Here is a 19,831-nt window from a genome sequence, read left to right on the forward strand (position 1 = left end):
TCATGAATTTCAATAAGTCTGACTATACACACCAAGCCACTAAAACATGAGGCTTTATCATCCACTTTGACAGCAAGAGGAACATCAGCTTTCATTCAATTACACTGCTCCAAGTAATGCAGAACCGCTTATTCGAGCACATAATCTTTGCCTAAAGAAATTAAAATATGAAAGACTTCACCAAAATACACATGGGAACTGCTTATAGTACAGGGTTCACCTCACTGCTTAGAGGACAGACTGGGTACAAAAGAGGGATTAAGGTGACAGTAGGCAGGGTAGCTTTATACTTCAAAAGCTGTTGGGGGCTTAAATATTTTCTCCAAGGTCTGCCTTAAGTGACCTTACTTCCTACTCTCAGGATAGTAAGATTATTGTTCCACTGTGTATTCACTTTTGTGTATTTTGCATAAGGCATCAAACAACTGCAAACTTGGGGAGATTCGGGCAGACGGTAGGGTTTTGTGACTAATCGAAATAAAATCGCGATATGGCCCAGTGCGATTATCGAACCACAAGGGCTGCCACTTCCGGTTGTATCACGTCAGTTCTCGAGTGAACATGCCGGCGCACTCACGTCACGAGAGAGGCAGCGTGAACTGAGTCCCCTCGTGGATGTGCATTAAAGAGCAACCGGGTGTAAATAATTATAGTGAAAAGGACTTAAATATTGATTTGTTTCTCACCCAAAGCAATCGTTTTGCTTTAAAGACATTATTTCAACTACTGGAGTGCTTTTTGGAGCTTTAAAGTGCTGATCACCATTCACTTGCATTGTATGGAGCTGAAATATTCTTCTAAAAATCTTCATTTGTGTTCAGCAGAAGAAAGTCATACACATTAGGGCTGCACAATTTATCGAAATTTCAATAAAATCGCGTTGTGAGCATAAGCGATTTCTAAACCGCAGAAAGCTGTGACTTTAAATCTGATATTTGGCCATTTTAGAGTGTTTTCTCTCTCTCCGTTTTTTTTACGGGTGGGAATTGGAAAAAATAGCCTGAGTGGGAGTGAATAATTCACATAGACCTCTACCTGCAGGCTTTTGTGGGTGGGAGCCGGACAAAACGTGAAAGTTGTGGGCGAAAGCGGGACAAAATCGTACATTTTTGCAAGAGCAAAAATAACTAACATCACCCTGAAAAATCTATCCCCGAGCAGACCTCTATATTCAGGCATTTGCAAGCTGCACACCATACAAGAGGAGCCCACAAAGGCATCAAGAAATAACTGACACCATCACGTATCATTTATACATGGTACATGCATGGTACCCACGTGTACCACGTCCCAAAAATTATACAAACACTCGACAAGAGATACCAACTGCCGTTGAAGTTAATTTTCACAAGTTAACCCTGAAATGCATTTATGAATGCCAAAATCATTATTAAAATTTGAAATTGCAATATCTGTCAAGAAATTATCAAGATATTTTTTTGTCCATATTGCATAGCCCTAATCACATCTGGGATGCCATGAGGGTGATGTTAGTTATTTAGTGATTTTACGCCATGCCAGCTTCCAAGGCTAATTTCATGGCGAAAAACAAGTTAAAAAATATTAAAAGGTAGAGTGTTTTTAAAAAAAAAAAAAAAAAAAACGCACGGTTTTACATGTTATTATCGATAAGAACTCAAACTGATTCAGGGTTGACTTTGTTAAAAATCTCTTCAAAAGTGTTTGCGGAGTAAAATAATTTCCTCTTAAGAAATAAATCCAGCACAATCCAATAAATAATTTTTTTCAAGGATAGTGGATTCTGGCACGCAGTGCATAATGGTGGATCTTCGTCTGATATTAAGAACACATGTGTGAGTCTGGAATAAGGTTGGGAACCGAGAACAGGTTCTTGTTCAGAACCGGTTCCATTCTTTAAAAAGATACCGGAATCGCATGATCTTTGTGACCTCTGGTTCCGTTAACGGTTCTCCAGCGTGCAATTTTCCGCCGATATGGCTGGAACACGGTCCTCAAATACTCTGACAGTGTTTCCAGCAGCGCTGCCCTTTACTGACTCTGCAGCGTAAAAACACACAGTTCTACCAGTGTATTTAATTCCCAATCGAACGAGTCTCGAGACGGCTCTTTATACAGCGTGAAACATATGCGCTTCCGGTACAGTTCGATTCCCGAAATAATTATTCAAAGGAGCCGGTTCTTTTGAATCAACAGCGCGAAACACAGCGCTTCCAGTATACAAGTAATCTTATACTGATGTGCAAGTTATGAATGTCCAACTCGAAATTAAATAAGAACTGTTGAAGTCTCACAAGCCTCAAGTGCAACATTAGGCTACAAAACACAGACTAAACCGTCTCTGGAACCGTTACTGTTTATTTAATGATGAACTGTGTCTCTATTAAATCAAGCAGTGCAGTTAGTGACTGATTGTTCATATGACAATGTATAATTAAAGATACAAATGTTTTGTAATAAGTGGAATTTTATAAAATAATAAATGAACTAATGAAATATGCCATCACATTGTGTGTTGGTTTAGATTTCTTTATTTAAAATAGAGTAAGGATCTATTATTGGATTGTAATTATGTCTCTAAAAAGTCTGCAAATACACCTTTTACAAGAACTGTATTAAATTTAATTTTGATTGGTTATATCTGCTCTGTACAAATCCGAAATGATCTTTATTTGGTAACAGACAGCAGAAATTGCATTTCTCATTTCTAAATAATTCTTAAAAAAAAAAAGAAAAAGTACTAAAAGATTTACATGAATTGTTACTGGAACCATTAAGAGGAACTGGAATCGTAGTCTGGAATGTCCTATTCGGCAATGGGTGTAAATGATCTGATCCCAGCGATTACTGAAATTAAAGATGCATCTTTTACCCACTACAGGGTTGATTTCACGCAATTGGTCTGTAATGCATTGATCCCATTCAGTTTGCCATTTGTTGATGATGTAAGAGATCATGGTAGGTTTCAGACCTGAGGGTGATATGTAGCATTTTTAAAGATCAGGCATGAGGGTGAGTAAATGATGATACAATTTACATTTTGGGGTGAACTAGCCCTTTAAATAAATAAATAAATAGTCTGAACATGCAGTCTGCTGTTGCATGTAGTGCTTTCATACATTTAAACAGGGTCACAAGTGTTTTCAGTGATTTCAGACCTGTTCTGTGCTCGATACACACAAATTCTATCTATCTGGTGCCCCGAGTGACAGATGTGCCAAGTTTGGTTCGGTGTGCAAACGTGCGCTAAATGCATTATGTTTAAAGCTCTAAAGATTCTCTTTGCGTAATTTCACAGGTTTGGCTGCTACAATTTACTATACAAATCTAAAATAACCCAGTGACACCAGATTTTTGTGAACAGTAGGGAAGATGAGAGCATTTCACTGCATTAAAAGGATGTTGTCAACTCAACTACAAACAGTTGCTTTCTTCAGTTCCTTTAGTTCTACGCCCAAATAATTATTGTTGTATTGTCTCCTCTGTTTCATCATTTTATTAAAGCTGAATTATGTAACTTTTTCAGCATTAAAATACTTTTTTCTTTCTCAGCTTATAATGCAGAAGCAACTACAAGGAAGCAACAACATTACTCAATGGCGTGAGTTGGTGGCGGGACCAAGCAGGCGAGGGGTGTTTTCAGAAAGCTTCGTTTATTTTTGCAATTCCATTCAGTGGCGCTAGTGTTGCATAAAATTGTGCATTTTTAAGACGCAAGCGTGAATACACTTTTTAGAACCGTATGGAACAGCCTTTCCGGTTGGCAGTAGAGCATGGGCAAAACATATAAAATGTTATTTTTTTATTTTTTTGTTAAAATCATTCACTTTTGTTTATCATTCGCAGTTCAAATCACAATCGCAACGCTTTTCAAAATAATCGCTATTACATTTTTTTTTGTCCAAATCGTTCAGCCCTAGCAGATGGGAATGTAAAGAGTTTATAACTGCTGTTACAAACTGATTCAAACAATTGGATCATCAGAGTGTATTTAGGTAAATGAAACAAGAACCCACTTCCACACACAAAAAGCAGCTGTTCCAACAACATTTGCATATGTCCTAATTTGGAATAAAAACATGATAATCCAATGACTAAGTGTTAGGTGTTGCTATATGCCATCATGCCAATGTTATGATAATGGGAGCATTTATTTTTGTGTAACCTTTCACTTTTTTTATTATTTGTCTTAATATTTTCAAATGTGAGCCCGGGAAAGACAAGTTCAGGTTACAAGGCACAATATTATCATATCTCTTGTTTCTACGACACTAAGCCGTTTCATCTAACACCTGCCTTCAGAGGGACAGGGATGATCACATGGAAGCTGTGCTTAGCAACCAGGAGAAGAGCACCAAAAAATAAATAAATAAATAAAAAAAGAGACCCAACCCCCACAAGGAGGTGACTTTCAAGTTTCTCTGTGTAGAGGTATAAACTAATTGGAAACACCCTCACCAAATCAGTTGAAAGAACAGGATATCCATTGTTTCAAGGAATATTCAGGGTTCAGTACAAGTTAAAGGGATCGTTCATCCCAAAATGAAAATTCTCATATTTTATTCACCCTCATCCCATCCTAGATGTGTATGACTTTCTTTCTTCTGCTGAACAGGTCTCTGTAGGTCCACACAATGCAAGTCAACAGGGTCCAAAACTTTAAAGGTCCAAAAAGCACAAAGGTAGCATAAAAGACTCCAGTGGTTCAACCTATATCTTCAGAAGTGCTATGATAGGTGTGGGTGAGAAACAGATCAATATTTAAGTACTTTTATACTTTAAATTCTCCTCTCTGCCCAGTAGGTGGAGAGATGCACAAAGAATGTGAATCGCCAAAGACAACAGAAGAACTCTTAGGAGAGAAGAGCACTTAAGACGGCAGTTTGAAATTGGTGATTTACAGTCAAAAATGGACTGTTTCTCACACACACGTGTCACTTCTGAATATACGGATTTAACCACTGGAGTCGAATTGATTACTTTTATGCTGCCTTTATGCACTCTTTTGAGCTACAAAGTTATGGACCCTGTTCAATTGCATTATGTGGTGGCATGAAGGCGACTAAATGATGAGAATATTTTAATTTTGGGGTGAATGAATAATGTTTAAGCTCAATCGCCAGCATGTATGGCATAAAGTTGATAACCACAAATTCATTTCGACTCGTCCTTTTCTTTTAAAAAAGCAAAAATCAAGGTTAGAGTGTGGCACTTACAATGGAAGTGAATGGAGCCAATTTTGGGGGAGTAAAATGGCAGAAACACAAAGCGTACAATTCTATAAAAGCAGTTAAAATACATTTTCTGTTAAAAGCCCTGTATTACTCGAGCTGTAAATTTGTTTATATCATGCTCATTTTTTTTGTGTAGGATTACATGGTTTACTGCGTGGTTTACTTCATGGCAACAAAGTGGACATAACTTTACACAGAAAAGGCTGGCAAGCGAATTTACCACAAACTAATGTTAACATGTATTTTGTTTACGTCTTGTGGCTATACTTTTAAAACAGCGTGTATTTTAACATTTACAGATTCACTTCCATTGCAAGTGCATCACTGGAACCCACATTTGTGCTTTTTTTTTTTCTCCCCAATTTGGAATGCCCGATTCCCAATGCGCTCCAAGTCCTCGTGGTGGCGTAGTGACTCGCCTCAATCCGGGTGGCGGAGAACGAATCTCAGTTGCCTCCGCGTCTGAGACCGTCAATCCGTGCATCTTATCACGTGGCTTGTTGAGCGTGTTACCGTGGAGACGTAGCGCTTGTGGAGGCCCACGTTATTCTCCACGGCATCCACGCGCCCCACCGAGAGCGAGAACCACATTATGGCGACCATGAGGAGGTTAACCCAACGTGACTCTACCCACCCTAGCAACCGGGCTGACTGGAGTCACTCAGCACGCCCTGGATTTGAACTCGTGACTCCAGGTGTGGTATTCAGCGTCTTTACTTGCTGAGCTACCCAGGTCCCCCCTACATTTTTGCTTTTTTAAAGAAAAGGAGGTACAAGTCTATATTTTATATTTTGTGGTAATCAATATTATGCCACAAATGCTGTCAATGGAGCTTAACCTGTATTGAACCCGGAATATTCCTTTAAAGTAAAGCACCACGTCCACTCCCTGAGAACTCAGGGGGTGAAAGTTGCAAAGTATGAGTACTTCGTTAGAAGTATGTTGGGAAAGTGGGAACTGAACCAGAGGCGGCAAGGCCTTTTCCAACAAAAGTGAAATCACAGACACTCTTGGAGTGGACAGAGAATGCAAATATAATCCAGTAACCGTGCAAACTGAAGCAGGGACTGGGAGGACTGACTTTGAAAGGTACACGTTTACAGACGGCCACTTCCTTTATTTCTGTAACCTTACTCCACAATTACAATGGAGAGAGATGCCAACACGCCATTCATATTTCCATCTCAAGCCAAACGGATGTAAAGACATTATAAATAGACTATATATGAGAAAGCACAAACATACCTAACTAACCCTACATTTCAAGTCCAACAATAAGAATGATTTAGCATGTCCCATCGAAAGCACTCGTGACTAAACAAACCTCATACTCGTAATGTTTACGTCTGCACACTATATGCACACACATTGACCGTTTAATCCTTAATATTCGAGAAGACTGTTGATGACTTTGATGTTTCTGGACCAAACCTTCCAGTGCCAAGCTAAAGGATAAACAGTGAGCCGAGGTAAAAACGTGTGCACGTAAGTACTTTCAAAGAGTACTAGTGGAAATGTTATTTGAATCAAATACCTCTTTAGGTCCTGTGTTATGCCAGTGAATGAAGCGCTGCGTGTATGACTGGAATCCAGTCAGGCCTCAAACTGAGCGTCGATCTGACGAAGGATTACATACACACAGCTCATATCCTACATTACAGGCTACCAACTGGTACATTCAGAGGATGTGGTTTAACTGGTATTTCACGGCGGACACGCCTGGTAGCGTCATACTGCCCGTGGATATACAGTGAGGAACAGTTTGCCAGCGCTCGAGTGAGTGACAGCGTCCCGGTGCTTTAGCTTGTGTGTTCTACCTCCAATGCAGCCTAGCGTCAACCCTCCCAAATACGCATAAAACCGAGCAGCTTGACAGCTCCGGGCCGCATCAGTCGCGTGCAAAGTCGTTAAGGTTTACGGTTAGAATAATGTCTCACTCACCAGCCGTTATGATACCAGAAAACAAGTGCAATCTTCTCAATCGACGGAAGGAGGAACGGGCCAGACATTCAAAATGGTGACGGTCCTAGCCTCAGCACTTCTACCGCAGGCGGAAGGTTACACTGAACTTCAAGGTGTAAGAAATGCGGATGTGAGAAAGTGCGACCTGCTCTGATCTGATACTAAATGATGCTGGAAGCCATTGTTATACGTCATTAACCGTGTTTAAAAGCGTTATAAAGATAACGGAAATCAAAGATCGGGGACTGATGTCCTATTGACGCTGATGATGTTTAATTCTTGAATAGCGCTGATGCTAAGAGGGTCTAACCACCCTCCACTGTGTCAGCATGTAAACAGGTGAAACTTTACCGATTTTTAATAGCGATATATTTAAAATGTATGTGCTGAAGAAGTTGGTGAAATAGTGTGTCAGTGAAGAACATGCACCTTTATTTCAATGCTGGGCTACGTGTCAATTCGGCGGATGATTTGCTCTAAAGAGCTGTGCTGCGGTCTGCACGTCACCTCGTGGCGGTCAATGATGACGTCAGCATGTAATGTTGTGGCACTTCCTTTGGGAGTCACTGAACTGGTTTTCGTTTAGTAAGCCAGGGGTCGTTCACTCGGACCCAGGAGTAATTTTGGAGTGGCGTTAGGCACTACATTTTTCCAAAAATGTGTCGTAATGAGTTGTGTGTGTGTGTGTGTGTGTGTGTGTGTGTGTGTGTGTGTGTGTGTCCCTCCAGTATAAATTCAAAGTTTGACAGCACAGGCCAGTGGAAATAATCAGTCAAATCAGTGTGTTCTGCATTTGAAATGAATCAGGAACATGTCATAAATAAAGATAACAATTATTGTTCAAAACACCTGCAAAATCCCATTTTGTTTGAGATTAATAAAAATGAACATTGACTGTTATAGTTACAGAGATGTCATAGAAAGGATGTAGGAATCCCAATTTTAAGAATTCCTAATTCTGGATTATAATAAAGGCTGCAACTTCTTGACACTATATGTAGATATAATTATATGTAATAAATATAATAAGATATATACAATTTAAATATAACACATGAATAATATATTTATGAATAATAATAACAAATATGAGAATTGTTTTATTATTATTATTATTATTATTATTATTATTAGGAATAATTCAAGGGATAGTTCAACCAAAAATGAAACCGCTCTCATCATTTACTCACCCTTATGCAATCCCAGATGTGTATGACTTTATTTTTTCTGCTGAACACAAACTAAGGTTTTTAGAAAAAATATCTCAGCTCTGTACACTTGCATACAATGCAAGTGAATGGTGACTAGAAAGCATATAAAGGCAGCATAAAAGTAATCATCAGAAGCAATATGATAGGTGTGGTTGAGAAACAGATCCAAATTAAGTCCTTTTTTACTAAAAATTCTCCCTGCCCAGTAAAAACAAAAGAAGAAAGTGAAAATGGAGATTTATGGTAAAAAGGACTTAATATGGATCTGATTCTCACCCACACCTATCATATCTTTTTCACAAGACATGGATTTAACCACTGGAGTCTTATTGATTACTTTTATTCTGCCTTTATGTTTTGGAGATTCAAAGTTTTGGTCACTTGCATTGTATGGACCTACAGAGCTGAGATATTCTTCTAAAAATCTTTGTTTGTGTTCAGCAGAAGAAAGAAAGTCATACACATCTGGGATGGCATGAGTGCGAGTAAATGATGAGAGAATTTACATTTTTGGGTGAACTATACCTTTAAGTTGGGAGGAAGCCATTGGGCAACTGCGTTCAGCCGTGACGTCAGTTTGTAGGCGAACCCGGAAGTCTAATTCGCCATGGGTTCCCTCTGGATTTTCCTATGGGTTTTATAATGGGGGTTTTGAATTTATGTGTTAAATAAGTCTGTGGTAAACATTACAATACGGCTTCAAAATTCCCGTTTTCGGTATGACTGTGTGTAATTTATGTTGTAGAACAAAACATCCACGTTTCGTCAAGTAATGTTTACCACAGACCTTATTTTTTTCTCATAAGTTCAAAAACCACATTATAAAAACCCATAGGAAAATCCCGAGAGAGCCCATGGCGAATTCTCTTTCGGGGTTTTTGGACTACAAGCTGAACAGCTCCATGATGCCATCTAGTGAGCAAAATGTCATAATCTCTAAATAAAGTATCTATGTTAGGTAAATGCACACAGAGTGCCACCAAAACGCGCACTACGGGCATCTTTTTCGCTTGACTGCAAATTTCAGTTAAAAACTGCACTGCACCACAGGGGTGCCCCTGAGAGTAGACCTACACCACAGTCCTCCAAACAATACAGAAAAAAACTAAATAAATCCCCCAAATATTCTCATTTCATTTCAGATTATGTCGCAGTCCTTCGGTTAGACGATTTGTTTATATTATCATTTATTTTATTATTATATGTATTTTTTATTTTTTATAATTACAGTTAAGGTGTGTGTGTTACCTACACTTTAGTCCAAGAAAAAAAAATAAATACGACTGAAGCTCTGCTAATTAATATCTTTTGATATTAGGCCTACTTTCTAATGACCATGATTAATTTTGTATCCCTCTAAAGGAACTGGATATGTGATACCACCACATTCTGAGCACAGAGGTGATTCGGTGGACTATCCAAGATGTGGCTGATTGGCTGACTGCAAAGTTCATCCCTACAAGGTTGATCCCACAAAAATGCCCACTTTCTTTAACCCTCATATTGTGCTAGAAAGGGGCACGTACCTTTTGCGTTTGCGGGTCAAATTTGACCATTTTTTAATTATTATTCACCACAAAACAATTCTTTTTACCCAATATAGCGTTTTACCTCATAACTAACTTATCAATTCATAACCACAAAGTCTATATTTACTTTTTTTATTTTGTGGTGCAAAGGCCACATTTACCTTGCTGTTGAAAATCTCATCAAACCAATCATCAAAAATAGGGTAAAATCTGACCCACAGAGAACATTGGTTTTTAATAGTATGGCATACAGCAATAAAACATTCTGGGTAGTTTTGTGGATCAAACTCAACCCAAACAAGAATTTCATCCACAGAACCACCTAGACACTTTAATATTCTCTGCTAGGTCAGTTTTGACCCGGAACACCACAGATTTAACCTTTTTTTAAATTTGTAAAAAAAAATCAAATCAAATAACCATTGGTTTTGTTGTGTTTATATAGCTGTTTTGAAGCCTTGTTCCAATAAAAAAAAAAAGTGGATAATATTTATGAAATATTTTAACTTGAAATGGGTCAACTTTGACCCGAACACAATAGGAGGGTTAACTGTCCCCAGTACCGCACATCGACACATTGGCCTTTATCACCAAAGTGACCCAAAATTTGAATTTACATGTGGATTGAATGGTTGTGGCAAAATTAACAAAACCTTCAGTTCCTATAGATCACATATTTATTGCAAACATAGAGATCTTCTTTCATTGGACGGTGAAGAAAGGGAAGCTTGTGATAATGAGGTTAATAACTCAGAAGAACATAATGATGACTTTGATGATTTTTAAGAGGAGTGTCCTAGCACTAATGTGGTGGACTTGACCAACTGCAGAGAGTTTAGAACAGAAGATTTACTGCAAAACCTGAAGCGCAATCTTTGTCTGTTCATTTTAAAATTAAGAGAGAAACATTGCATTGCAGCCACAGTTCAGTTCAGTATTGTGGAGAACCTGCAAGTCATCTTTCAAAAATTCATCACTCATTATACTGAGATTTCATCTTCAGCAACAACATCAGATTGACACTGATGAACTACATAATTATTTTTTGATCAGCTTGAATACATTGCACCACTGCAAATTCCGCTGGATCAAACAGAACAACATGGTGCACATTTCCAGGCTCCGCTGAGAAAGATTGCAGTCTTTGAAAGATTGGGCAATGCTTAATCAAGAGGAAACACCTAAAAAAACGGATGTTATGGAGGACTACACTGATGGAGACCTGTTCAAATGTAGTCATTTTTCTTCCTTACCCGATCTACATCTATATTTCTACATTGATGAATTTGACAAGGTTAACCCTTTAGGCTCTAAAAAGGGAAAACATAAACTGACAGCTGTTTATTTTAAACTTGGAGACATTGTTAAGATATATACATAAAATCTTGAGAATATCTACCTTTCTTATTTAATCAGACATCTGTTTATTGAAGAAGACCTTACCAACTACAACAATCTATTTCAAGCATTGATTAAAGAAGTAAAGTGTTTTGAGACTGAAGGAGTGACTCTGTCATGTGGTGGGGAAAGCAGATTGTTGTTTGGCACAATAGTCACCATATCAGCAGACAATCTTTCAGCTCACGCATGGCCACAAAAGAAGATATCACTGCCAAATACTAACTACAAATACCACCTGCAAGCTGTCCATGAAAATCCTGATCATGTGGGGCTATTTATGGTGTGCTGAGAGAGTGCTGTTTCTCATCTCTTAACCATGCTCCTACATTGATAACTCACTTGTTTTCACCTGATGTGATGATGCATGACATTTTGGAGGGAGTCATCCCTAATGTTCTGAGGTGGATTCTTCATCAGCTTATCCAAGATAAACACTTCACCCTAGCTCAACTGAACAATGAAATTAATTTTTGTTTGACAAAACATCCAAGCCCCAAATCTTGCTGAGAGAATGTTGCGAAGCAGAGGTCATCTCTCTGGAAAAGCTTCAGAAACATGGACACTGTTTCGACTGCTACCACTGATGGTTGGATCTTATGTCCTTCCAAACAAGTATTGGAACTGCTACCTTTTACTGCGAGAAGTGGTAGATGTGATAATGGCCCCAGGTGTTAGAAGGTAATGGATACCTTATCTGGAGGAGAACATTTCGGAATTTTTAACAACATTTCATTCAATCTTCCCTGTTGGTGTGATTCCAAAAATGCATTTTTTTTTTTTAGTACACTACCCCTTATGCTGAAAAATGGCCCATTAGTTAATTTTTCTTGGATGCTCTTTGAGGCAAAGCACCAGTATTTCAAGAAGGTGTCTTATGTTGTTTACAACTTCAAGAACATCACCAAAACACTAGCTAAAAGGCACCAGCTGAGATAGTGCTGGGAGCAAGCTTAGAATAAAAACATTAGGCATGAAGTGTGCAATGCCTCAGGATCCTGTGAATTCCCATCAAACACCCTGCCCTCTCTAGTTTTGGCCACATTGGAATCAAAGGTTGGCAAATCTCTGTCCAATGAAGTTCTACAAAAACAAATTCCATCACAGTTAATAATACAACTTATAAAACTGGCGAATGCAAAGACATTGACATTGTACACACTGAAGAAATTCCAATATTCCTCAAGATCAAGGCAATGTATGGGTACAGTGGTTTGTGGTACATGTTTGGAAAAATACTCACTCCATTCAAATTTGACAGTCATCTACATGCATACAAAGTAACTGAAACATCTTGGTGTGCCCTTGGAGTAGTGGAAGAGTTATCTTACCATAAAGACCTGGAAGGAAATCTTTTGATTTTCTTGTGACACTGCATTTCTAAATACTAGTATATGTGTCTGTGCACCAATATAATATGCAGAAAGCAATTCTGTGGACATGATCGTCTTTTACTCCTATTTACTCCTGTTGTTTTAACAGAGAATGAAACTGATGGGGACACTTTAATAAACCTAACTGAAACTATGATAGCAAATATTCCCTAAAATGAAGATTACAGGACTGAGATGCCTACCAAGACCGCACACACCAATCATGAGTAAGTCTACTGCATCTTGATATTACTATCTCTGAAAAATTTTACAATAACCAAAAGAATAATTGAAATGTTTTGGTGTTTGTAACATACAAATATAAACCTCTCTGTATTCTTTTCTGAAGGACTTCATTTGGTTTTTCACATGGGTCAATCTCAACACAACACATTGCATAAACAGGGTGGCCAGCAAATTATCAGCTACCAAACTTTCCTATGGCAATACAAAAAAGACTTGATGAGGAGAATGGAGATTTCTTTTCTTCGACAGGACAGAGCAAATGGAGATCAAAAATAATTCAAGCACTCTTTGATCAGATCCAGTAAATGCATAATTTTACAGCATGATAGAGGGCAAATTATTTTATTTTTCTCATATTTAAGGTATCCAACAAATGAACAATACAACAAGGTGTGCTTAGCCCTTTTACCAAATACCAGTTCTTAAGAGACAAGACTGGAAGAGGATATGTAAGAACATGTTAAAGAGCCTTTCAGTTTAATAAAACCTTAGTTCTCAGATATCTTGAATGTGATACATATTCAGCATAAAATAATAACTTTTGTTGTTGTTGTTGGTGTTGTTGTTGTTTTCATTTAAGGAGTCAAGGCATGACATGCTTAAAAACTAATTAAAAAAGAAAGATCACCCTTGGTTGATATTAATGAGATAAATGAAGTTCGTAGTAGATTCAGCAAAGTAAAGAACCAGATGATTTCATTAAGAGTCCAACAAACATGCAACACTAAAAAGGAGGCAACCAATGCAGAGGTAAGCATGCCACGTGATTTGACACCTTAATGGACACTTATATTTTTAATATGTAATGAGTGTTTTTCGTTTGTTTGTTTGTTTGTTTAGACTTAGGATCCATCTGGAAACCAAGACATGTATCAGAAGAAGCCAAGGTCTATAGAGGTGTCACAAAAAGAATAATCTTTAGGACTAATAATTTTATGAAGGTGTACTGTTCATAAATGCATACATGTGTTTTTGTGGGTAGACTGAATCGGGGGAAGATGATTACTGCATTGGGGTCCACTTGGAGAAAATGAAAACAGAATGCTCAAAGAGAACACCAAATATAAACATTTTAGAAGACTGTATGGCACGGACAAGAAATGACAGAACAGACTACATAAAACACTACGCCACAAAGGAAATATTATCCCAATATCCAGCCCTTAAAGTCCCCTTAATTGTGAGTAGAATAATGTTCCAAACTATGACTTAAATGTAATGAACATTTGCAGAAGTGGTGTATTATAGTTTTATTTATTTATCACACATATACAGTGAAATTCTTTTTTTTTTTGTCCACATATCCCAGCTAAGCTGGGGGTCAGAGTGCAGGGTCAGCCATGATACATGGCTCCTGGAGCAGATAGGGTCAAGGGCCTTGCTCAAGGGCCCAACAGTGGCATCTTGGTGGTGCTGGGGCTTGAACCCCTGATCTTTTGATCAATAACCCAGAACCTTAACTGCTGAGCCACCACTGCCCCAAATATTAGTCAATTCTGTTATATTGGGTGTCAATAGCTTGTATTAGAGGTCCAAAGCATACTTGCCCCCTAGTGGGTCCCGGCCCCCTGGTTGAGAACCACTGCTCTAGAGAGACCAAAAACCTCCTAAGATTTCAGTATAGCTCAATGGGGAGCTATAGCTCAATGTATAGCAGTATAGCTCAATGGGGAGTGTTGTGAGCCGCCGAGCGCCCCCTGTAGGAATATTGGTGTTTCGCCATTTAGAATGTTTGTTGTTTTTAATAGAAACAGCAGCCATTCTTCTCACTACATCGCTTGAAATGCATGTCGGCGGAGAGTCTCTGCAGTGCCCGGCTACAGTGGCGCAGGATCACACGTCAATTCCGCACATCTTATTCCGATCTCTTATGTTTGCAAACCGACATCTATCGACATGAATGCGGTTTTATCGCCGAGCAACAGCGAGATCAGCCCTTTATTCTCGTTTAGTTAACTGATCCCAATTGGGCTGGCCAATGTAGCCGTCTTTCAGTTCTGCGCGTTTAGAGCATTTTGTTTGCTGGATTGTTTACATGATCTCTCAGAAGAGGCTGATTTAATTCACCTATCTCTGGATTGGCCAAAGGCACATCTTCACATCAGTCGGATCAAAGAAGAGATTCGACTTATTCCATCTCGGAGTGCGGCTTAATATGTCAAGACGAAAACAGACCAACCCTTTCAAAGTGAATTGTAGGTATCTCAGGTATTGTAAACACTTTTAATTTACCACCAGTAAGTGTTAGATAGCCGTGCAGGAAGCTCGAGTCATCATGATACATGTGGTATTAAGTTGTTTGGTTTCATGAAGTGTTACAGTACATCCGCATTTTTACTGTACGAGAACAGCAGGTTACTTTTCACAAAATTAGCTTGTTTAAAACCTAATCTAATCTAAAACTAAGTCTTCATATTTAGTCTTGCTTAAAGGGATAGTTCACCCAAAAAAAAAAAAAAACTCATCCTCATCCTCATGCCATCCCAGATGTGTTACTTTCTTTCTTCTGCTGAACACAAACGAAGATTTTTAGAAGAATATCTCAGCTCTGTTGGTCCATACAATGCAAGTGAATGGTGACCAGCACTTTGAAGGTCCAAAAAAGCACATAAAGGCAGCGTAAAGATAATCCATACGACTCCTGTGGTTTAATCCATGTCTTCGTAAGTGATATGATAGGTGTGAGTGAGAAACAGATCAATATTTAAGTCCTTTTTACTATAAATTCTCCTCCCTGCCCAGTAGGTGGTGATATACACAAAGAATGTGATTCGCAAAAAATACAAGAGGAAATTGAAAGTGGAGCTTTATAGTAAAAAAAAAAAAAAGGCTTAAATATTGATCTGTTTCTCACTCACACCTATCATATCGCTTACGAAGACATGGATTAAACCACAGGAGTCGTATGGATTACTTTTACGCTGCCTTTATGTGCTTTTTTGAGCTTAAACGTTTTAGACCCTGTTGGCTTGCATGGACCAACAGAGCTGATATATATATATATATATATATATATATATATATATATATATATATATATATATATAAACATTTTTTTTAAAATCTTCATTTGTGTTCTGCAGAAGAAACACATCTGGGATGGCATGAGGGTGAGCAAATGTTGAGAGAACTTTCCTTTTTGGGTTAACTATCCCTTTAAACCTGAAACACATGAACCCTAAAGATGTGTTTCTGTTGTATCTCTGTTGACTCTTGTGATTCTCTCACATTACTTGCAAAACTTTCCAGATAACGTGACAAATTATATTTATGAAGACTCAGTGAGGTTTATATGCCTGTGTAAACATAAAGAATAATCTTTGAATATAGACTGTCATCTGCAGGGAATTGTAACCCGTCTGTATGATTTGCATAATTCTAACTGAAAAATTAAGTACATTGGCTGATATTAGCAGTATTTTAACGATTGGCATCAGTCTTATTTTGACGATATTGGAAACATGTTATTACAGTTTTCTGTGTCACGTTTTAAAAGTAGCTTACTAAACATTAAATGTTCACTGTAAATTATAATTTGTGATGCCACAAAATTCTGGATTGGAACTTTAGTGTCTGTTGTTTTATATAAAATAATAAACAGAGTAATATACTGTATATGTATAATTTTTTCCATCATATCGGTTATCGTTCATAACATCAGATTATCTGCTGTCAGGATCTGTCTAAATTTTTACATCATTGCATCCCTAGTTTACAATAGAATTGTCTATCTGTCTGTCTGTCTGTCTATCTATCTGTCTATCATCTGTCGGTCTGTCTATCTATGTGTCTGTCTGTCTGTCTTTCTATCTGTCTATCTATCTTCCTATCTGTCTGTCTGTCTATCTGTCTTTCTATCTACCTATCTGTCTGTCTGTCTGTCTATCTAACTGTCTTTCTATCTGTCTATCTGTCTACCTACCTATCTGTCTGTCTGTCTGTCTCTCTATCTGTCTGTCTGTCTGTCTGTCTGTCTTTAATAATAGCACTAAATAATACATTTATTTGTAATATACTTTTCTCATACCCAAAGCGCTGCAACATAAATATACGCATATATACACATGCATATACATATAACACAGCAAAACAAACACAACACTGAATAACAGTTTATTTTGATTAAGAACAATCAGTTTCTTAAATTGCCTTATTTTTAAGATGCTAGAAAAACAATCCATGTTAGAGATCAATTCAGTGTTCTTCAGTAGTTTACTCATATCCCCATTCATTGTTGTAGTAATGCACAATGTACAAACATATCACTGTGCTCACTTATATAAGGAGATTTTTGCTTTTTGTTTTAATGACTTCATAACCACATGGAGGTTAAGGTCATGGTCACCCACCATCTCACCCATGTTCAGTTCACCTTCTGAATGTGTTTATTTCTTGTTAGAGATGAGCCAACACTGTCTTGTGTCAGAGGAAGTTTTCCAACAATGTATATTTTGAAGCTCTGCAATCATGTATTATTATTATATAATTGACTACTAATGCTTCACTCTCTTTATTTAGCTCTTAAAGGGATAGTTACCCAAAGAAGATAATTCTCTCATCATTTACTCACACGCATGCCGTCCTAGATGCTCTGTAGGTCCATTTAATGCAAGTGAATAGTGGCCAGAACTTGGTAGCTCCAAAAAGGAGATAAAGGCAGCATAAAATTAATCAATAAGACTCCAGTGGTTAAATCAGTGTCTTCAGAAGATATATGATAAGTGTGATTGAGAAACAGATCAATATTTAAGTCCTTTTTTACTATAAATCTCCTCTTTCACTTTCACATTATTCTTCTTTTGTTTTTGGCAATTTCGTTCTTCATGCATGCATATCGCCAACCACTGGGCAGGGAGGAAATTTTGTAGTAAAAAGGACTTAAATATCGATTTGTTTCTCACCCACACTTATCAAATAGCTTCAGAAGACCTGAATTAAACCACTGGAGTCTTACTGATTATGCCTTTATGTGCTTTTTGAAGCTTCAAAGTTCACTTGCATTGTATGGACCTACAGAGCTGAGATATTCTTCTAAAAATCATTGTTTGTGTTCAGCAGAAGACAGAAAGTCTTTCACATCTGGAATGGCAGGAAGGTGAGTAAATTATTAGAGAATTTTCATATTTGGGTGTACTACCCCTTTAAAGGACACAAGTCTATTCTGTAATGCCATCCCGATTGTGAACATTCTTGGCAGTAAAATACTAATACGGTATTTACATTTTTTTTTTTTTTTTTTTTTACATATATCTCCATAAATGGTTTTGAAATATATCTCTTTATAATTAGTAATAAATAAAATTAGTTGCACATATTTTAATGTAAATAGGTGTTCCCTGACTCAACACACACACACAAAAACTTTCAAGAAGCTTGTTTCTATTGCAAATGTTTCGTAATATATTAAGATTTTTGAAGCTAGTTCACTTTGTAGCAAATACTGTGTCTTAAAGTTAAAGATCTCCAGAGCTGTTGAAATTCAAGGACTGAAATGTTATTGTAAAAATTTTTCCATAACCTTTTTCTCTGTTGGAATTAGTACATTTATTTATCATTTTTTAGATATATCCAGGACAGTAAAATTTACAACTTTGTTGTATTTTTATTGCGTACTAATATGGGCTCCCTGTGGGAAAGTAGACAACTGAGATTGTTCTTCCATCATGTCTGGAATACCCCTTTTGTCAATCAGGAAAAGTGAGAGCTGAATTGGTTGTCTGGGTTATCAGATGTCTGTCTACAACCATTCCTTCACCCCAAGAACCTAGACAGAGCACTCAGATAGGGTGCAAGGCCCCTAGTCCCACTCCAAAATGTCTTGTGCTGTTTCCAATGTTTTCTGTTCTTGTAGTTTGTTTTTACCTTTTGGGGTTGGCAGGGGCTTTTAAAGGGTTGTGAGAGAGGGGTAGCTTCTCAGGATTCAGGAGCACGCTCATTGTTTGGTGTTCCAGTGAAGTTTTGGCCCTCTTTTTGTCTGTTTTGTTCCCACCCCCATCACTGACTTTACCCTTTCTCTCGTGATGAGTTTGTCTCTTTGTCTGGATTTAGTCAGACACTGCGTCACCTCCTGCCTACAGACAGACAGACGCAGAGATAACATCACAATGGCACATACGGGGGGGATAAGGGAGGGTGGATGGAAGGGAGAAGACAGAGGGAGGGTGGAGAGACAGATGTACAGACATAACTGGCAATGGGGGATGGGTAACTCTTACATCAATCACTGGCTGACTACTGTAGAGGCGGCCTGTTGTAGCCGTTCATAGTTAAACATGAAGAACTCTCTTCTTTTATGCAAATGTTCATCCCTTGTCGATGGGTCCAAGCATGTTTTAAGGTGTCAGTTTGAAACTGTCACGAGGATGCTAGGGAAGTAAAATGCTTGCAAAGGGAACACTTGACAACCTTTGGGAACTAGAGGTAAAATATTAAATCGGTTGTCTGTTTCACAACAGAAAACAACATGTGGTGGAGTCATTCCAGAAACGGTCTGAGCTCAAATGGACTTAAGCTTTCTGAAGTTCAAAAACAAGGTTCTTGGGAAAACCACCGGACACAATCAAACCCCAATTCAAGTCCAGTTTGAACTTCACAACAATATATTGTTTGTAATGAGCCACTAGTTAGTGGTGCTGACTAAGACAAGCATCACTATTAGGATTGCTCTTTTTTTCCTCATTAAAAAAGTTTTACTCCAAAAGAAATGAATTGTAATTTTGAAACATATGTATAAAATCCTGAATACTCACATGAGATGAGGACTGTAGTCATATCAGTAACCTTATAAAAACTGTTTAAATCTAAATGGAGAGGGTTCCCTCATGGGGGCTGCCATGTTATGATCACACGACCAGCCGAACAGTACTCGTTTAATCTCAGTAACTGTCCTGTTATTGGA

General features: G+C 37.9%; 2 protein-coding genes and 1 long non-coding RNA gene across 5 annotated transcripts in view; 2 read left to right on the top strand and 1 right to left on the bottom strand.

Moving 5' to 3' along the window:
- Window positions 1-7,274, bottom strand: part of LOC127415664 (AP-1 complex subunit gamma-1-like) — a 48,288-nt gene extending 41,014 nt beyond the window's left edge. The window contains exon 1 of one of the 2 annotated variants that reach the window (XM_051654473.1): window positions 7,156-7,274. The gene's annotated coding sequence lies outside the window, so the exon portion shown is untranslated. Of the gene's footprint in view, window positions 1-6,748; window positions 6,877-7,155 lie in introns of those variants that run through there. The other variant, XM_051654482.1, reaches the window with a different exon arrangement.
- Window positions 6,565-14,505, top strand: LOC127415744 (uncharacterized). The gene is made up of 5 exons (XR_007892982.1): window positions 6,565-6,699; window positions 9,750-9,850; window positions 12,797-12,914; window positions 13,037-13,683; window positions 13,774-14,505. It is a non-coding gene; the product is annotated as an uncharacterized LOC127415744 (long non-coding RNA).
- A 190-nt stretch (window positions 14,506-14,695) lies between these two features.
- LOC127415693 (zinc finger protein 821-like) overlaps window positions 14,696-19,831 on the top strand; it is a 28,689-nt gene continuing 23,553 nt past the window's right edge. Inside the window, exon 1 of one of the 2 annotated variants that reach the window (XM_051654531.1) lies at window positions 14,696-15,141. Coding sequence is in view for 1 of the 2 variants with exons in the window: in XM_051654518.1 (XP_051510478.1) it covers window positions 15,089-15,128 (40 nt within the window). In the remaining variant the exon portion in view is untranslated. The remainder of the gene's footprint in view (window positions 15,142-19,831) is intronic. The other variant, XM_051654518.1, reaches the window with a different exon arrangement.

The sequence above is a fragment of the Myxocyprinus asiaticus genome, chromosome 2, assembly GCF_019703515.2.
Source record: "Myxocyprinus asiaticus isolate MX2 ecotype Aquarium Trade chromosome 2, UBuf_Myxa_2, whole genome shotgun sequence".
NCBI classification, from domain to species: Eukaryota; Metazoa; Chordata; class Actinopteri; order Cypriniformes; family Catostomidae; genus Myxocyprinus; species Myxocyprinus asiaticus.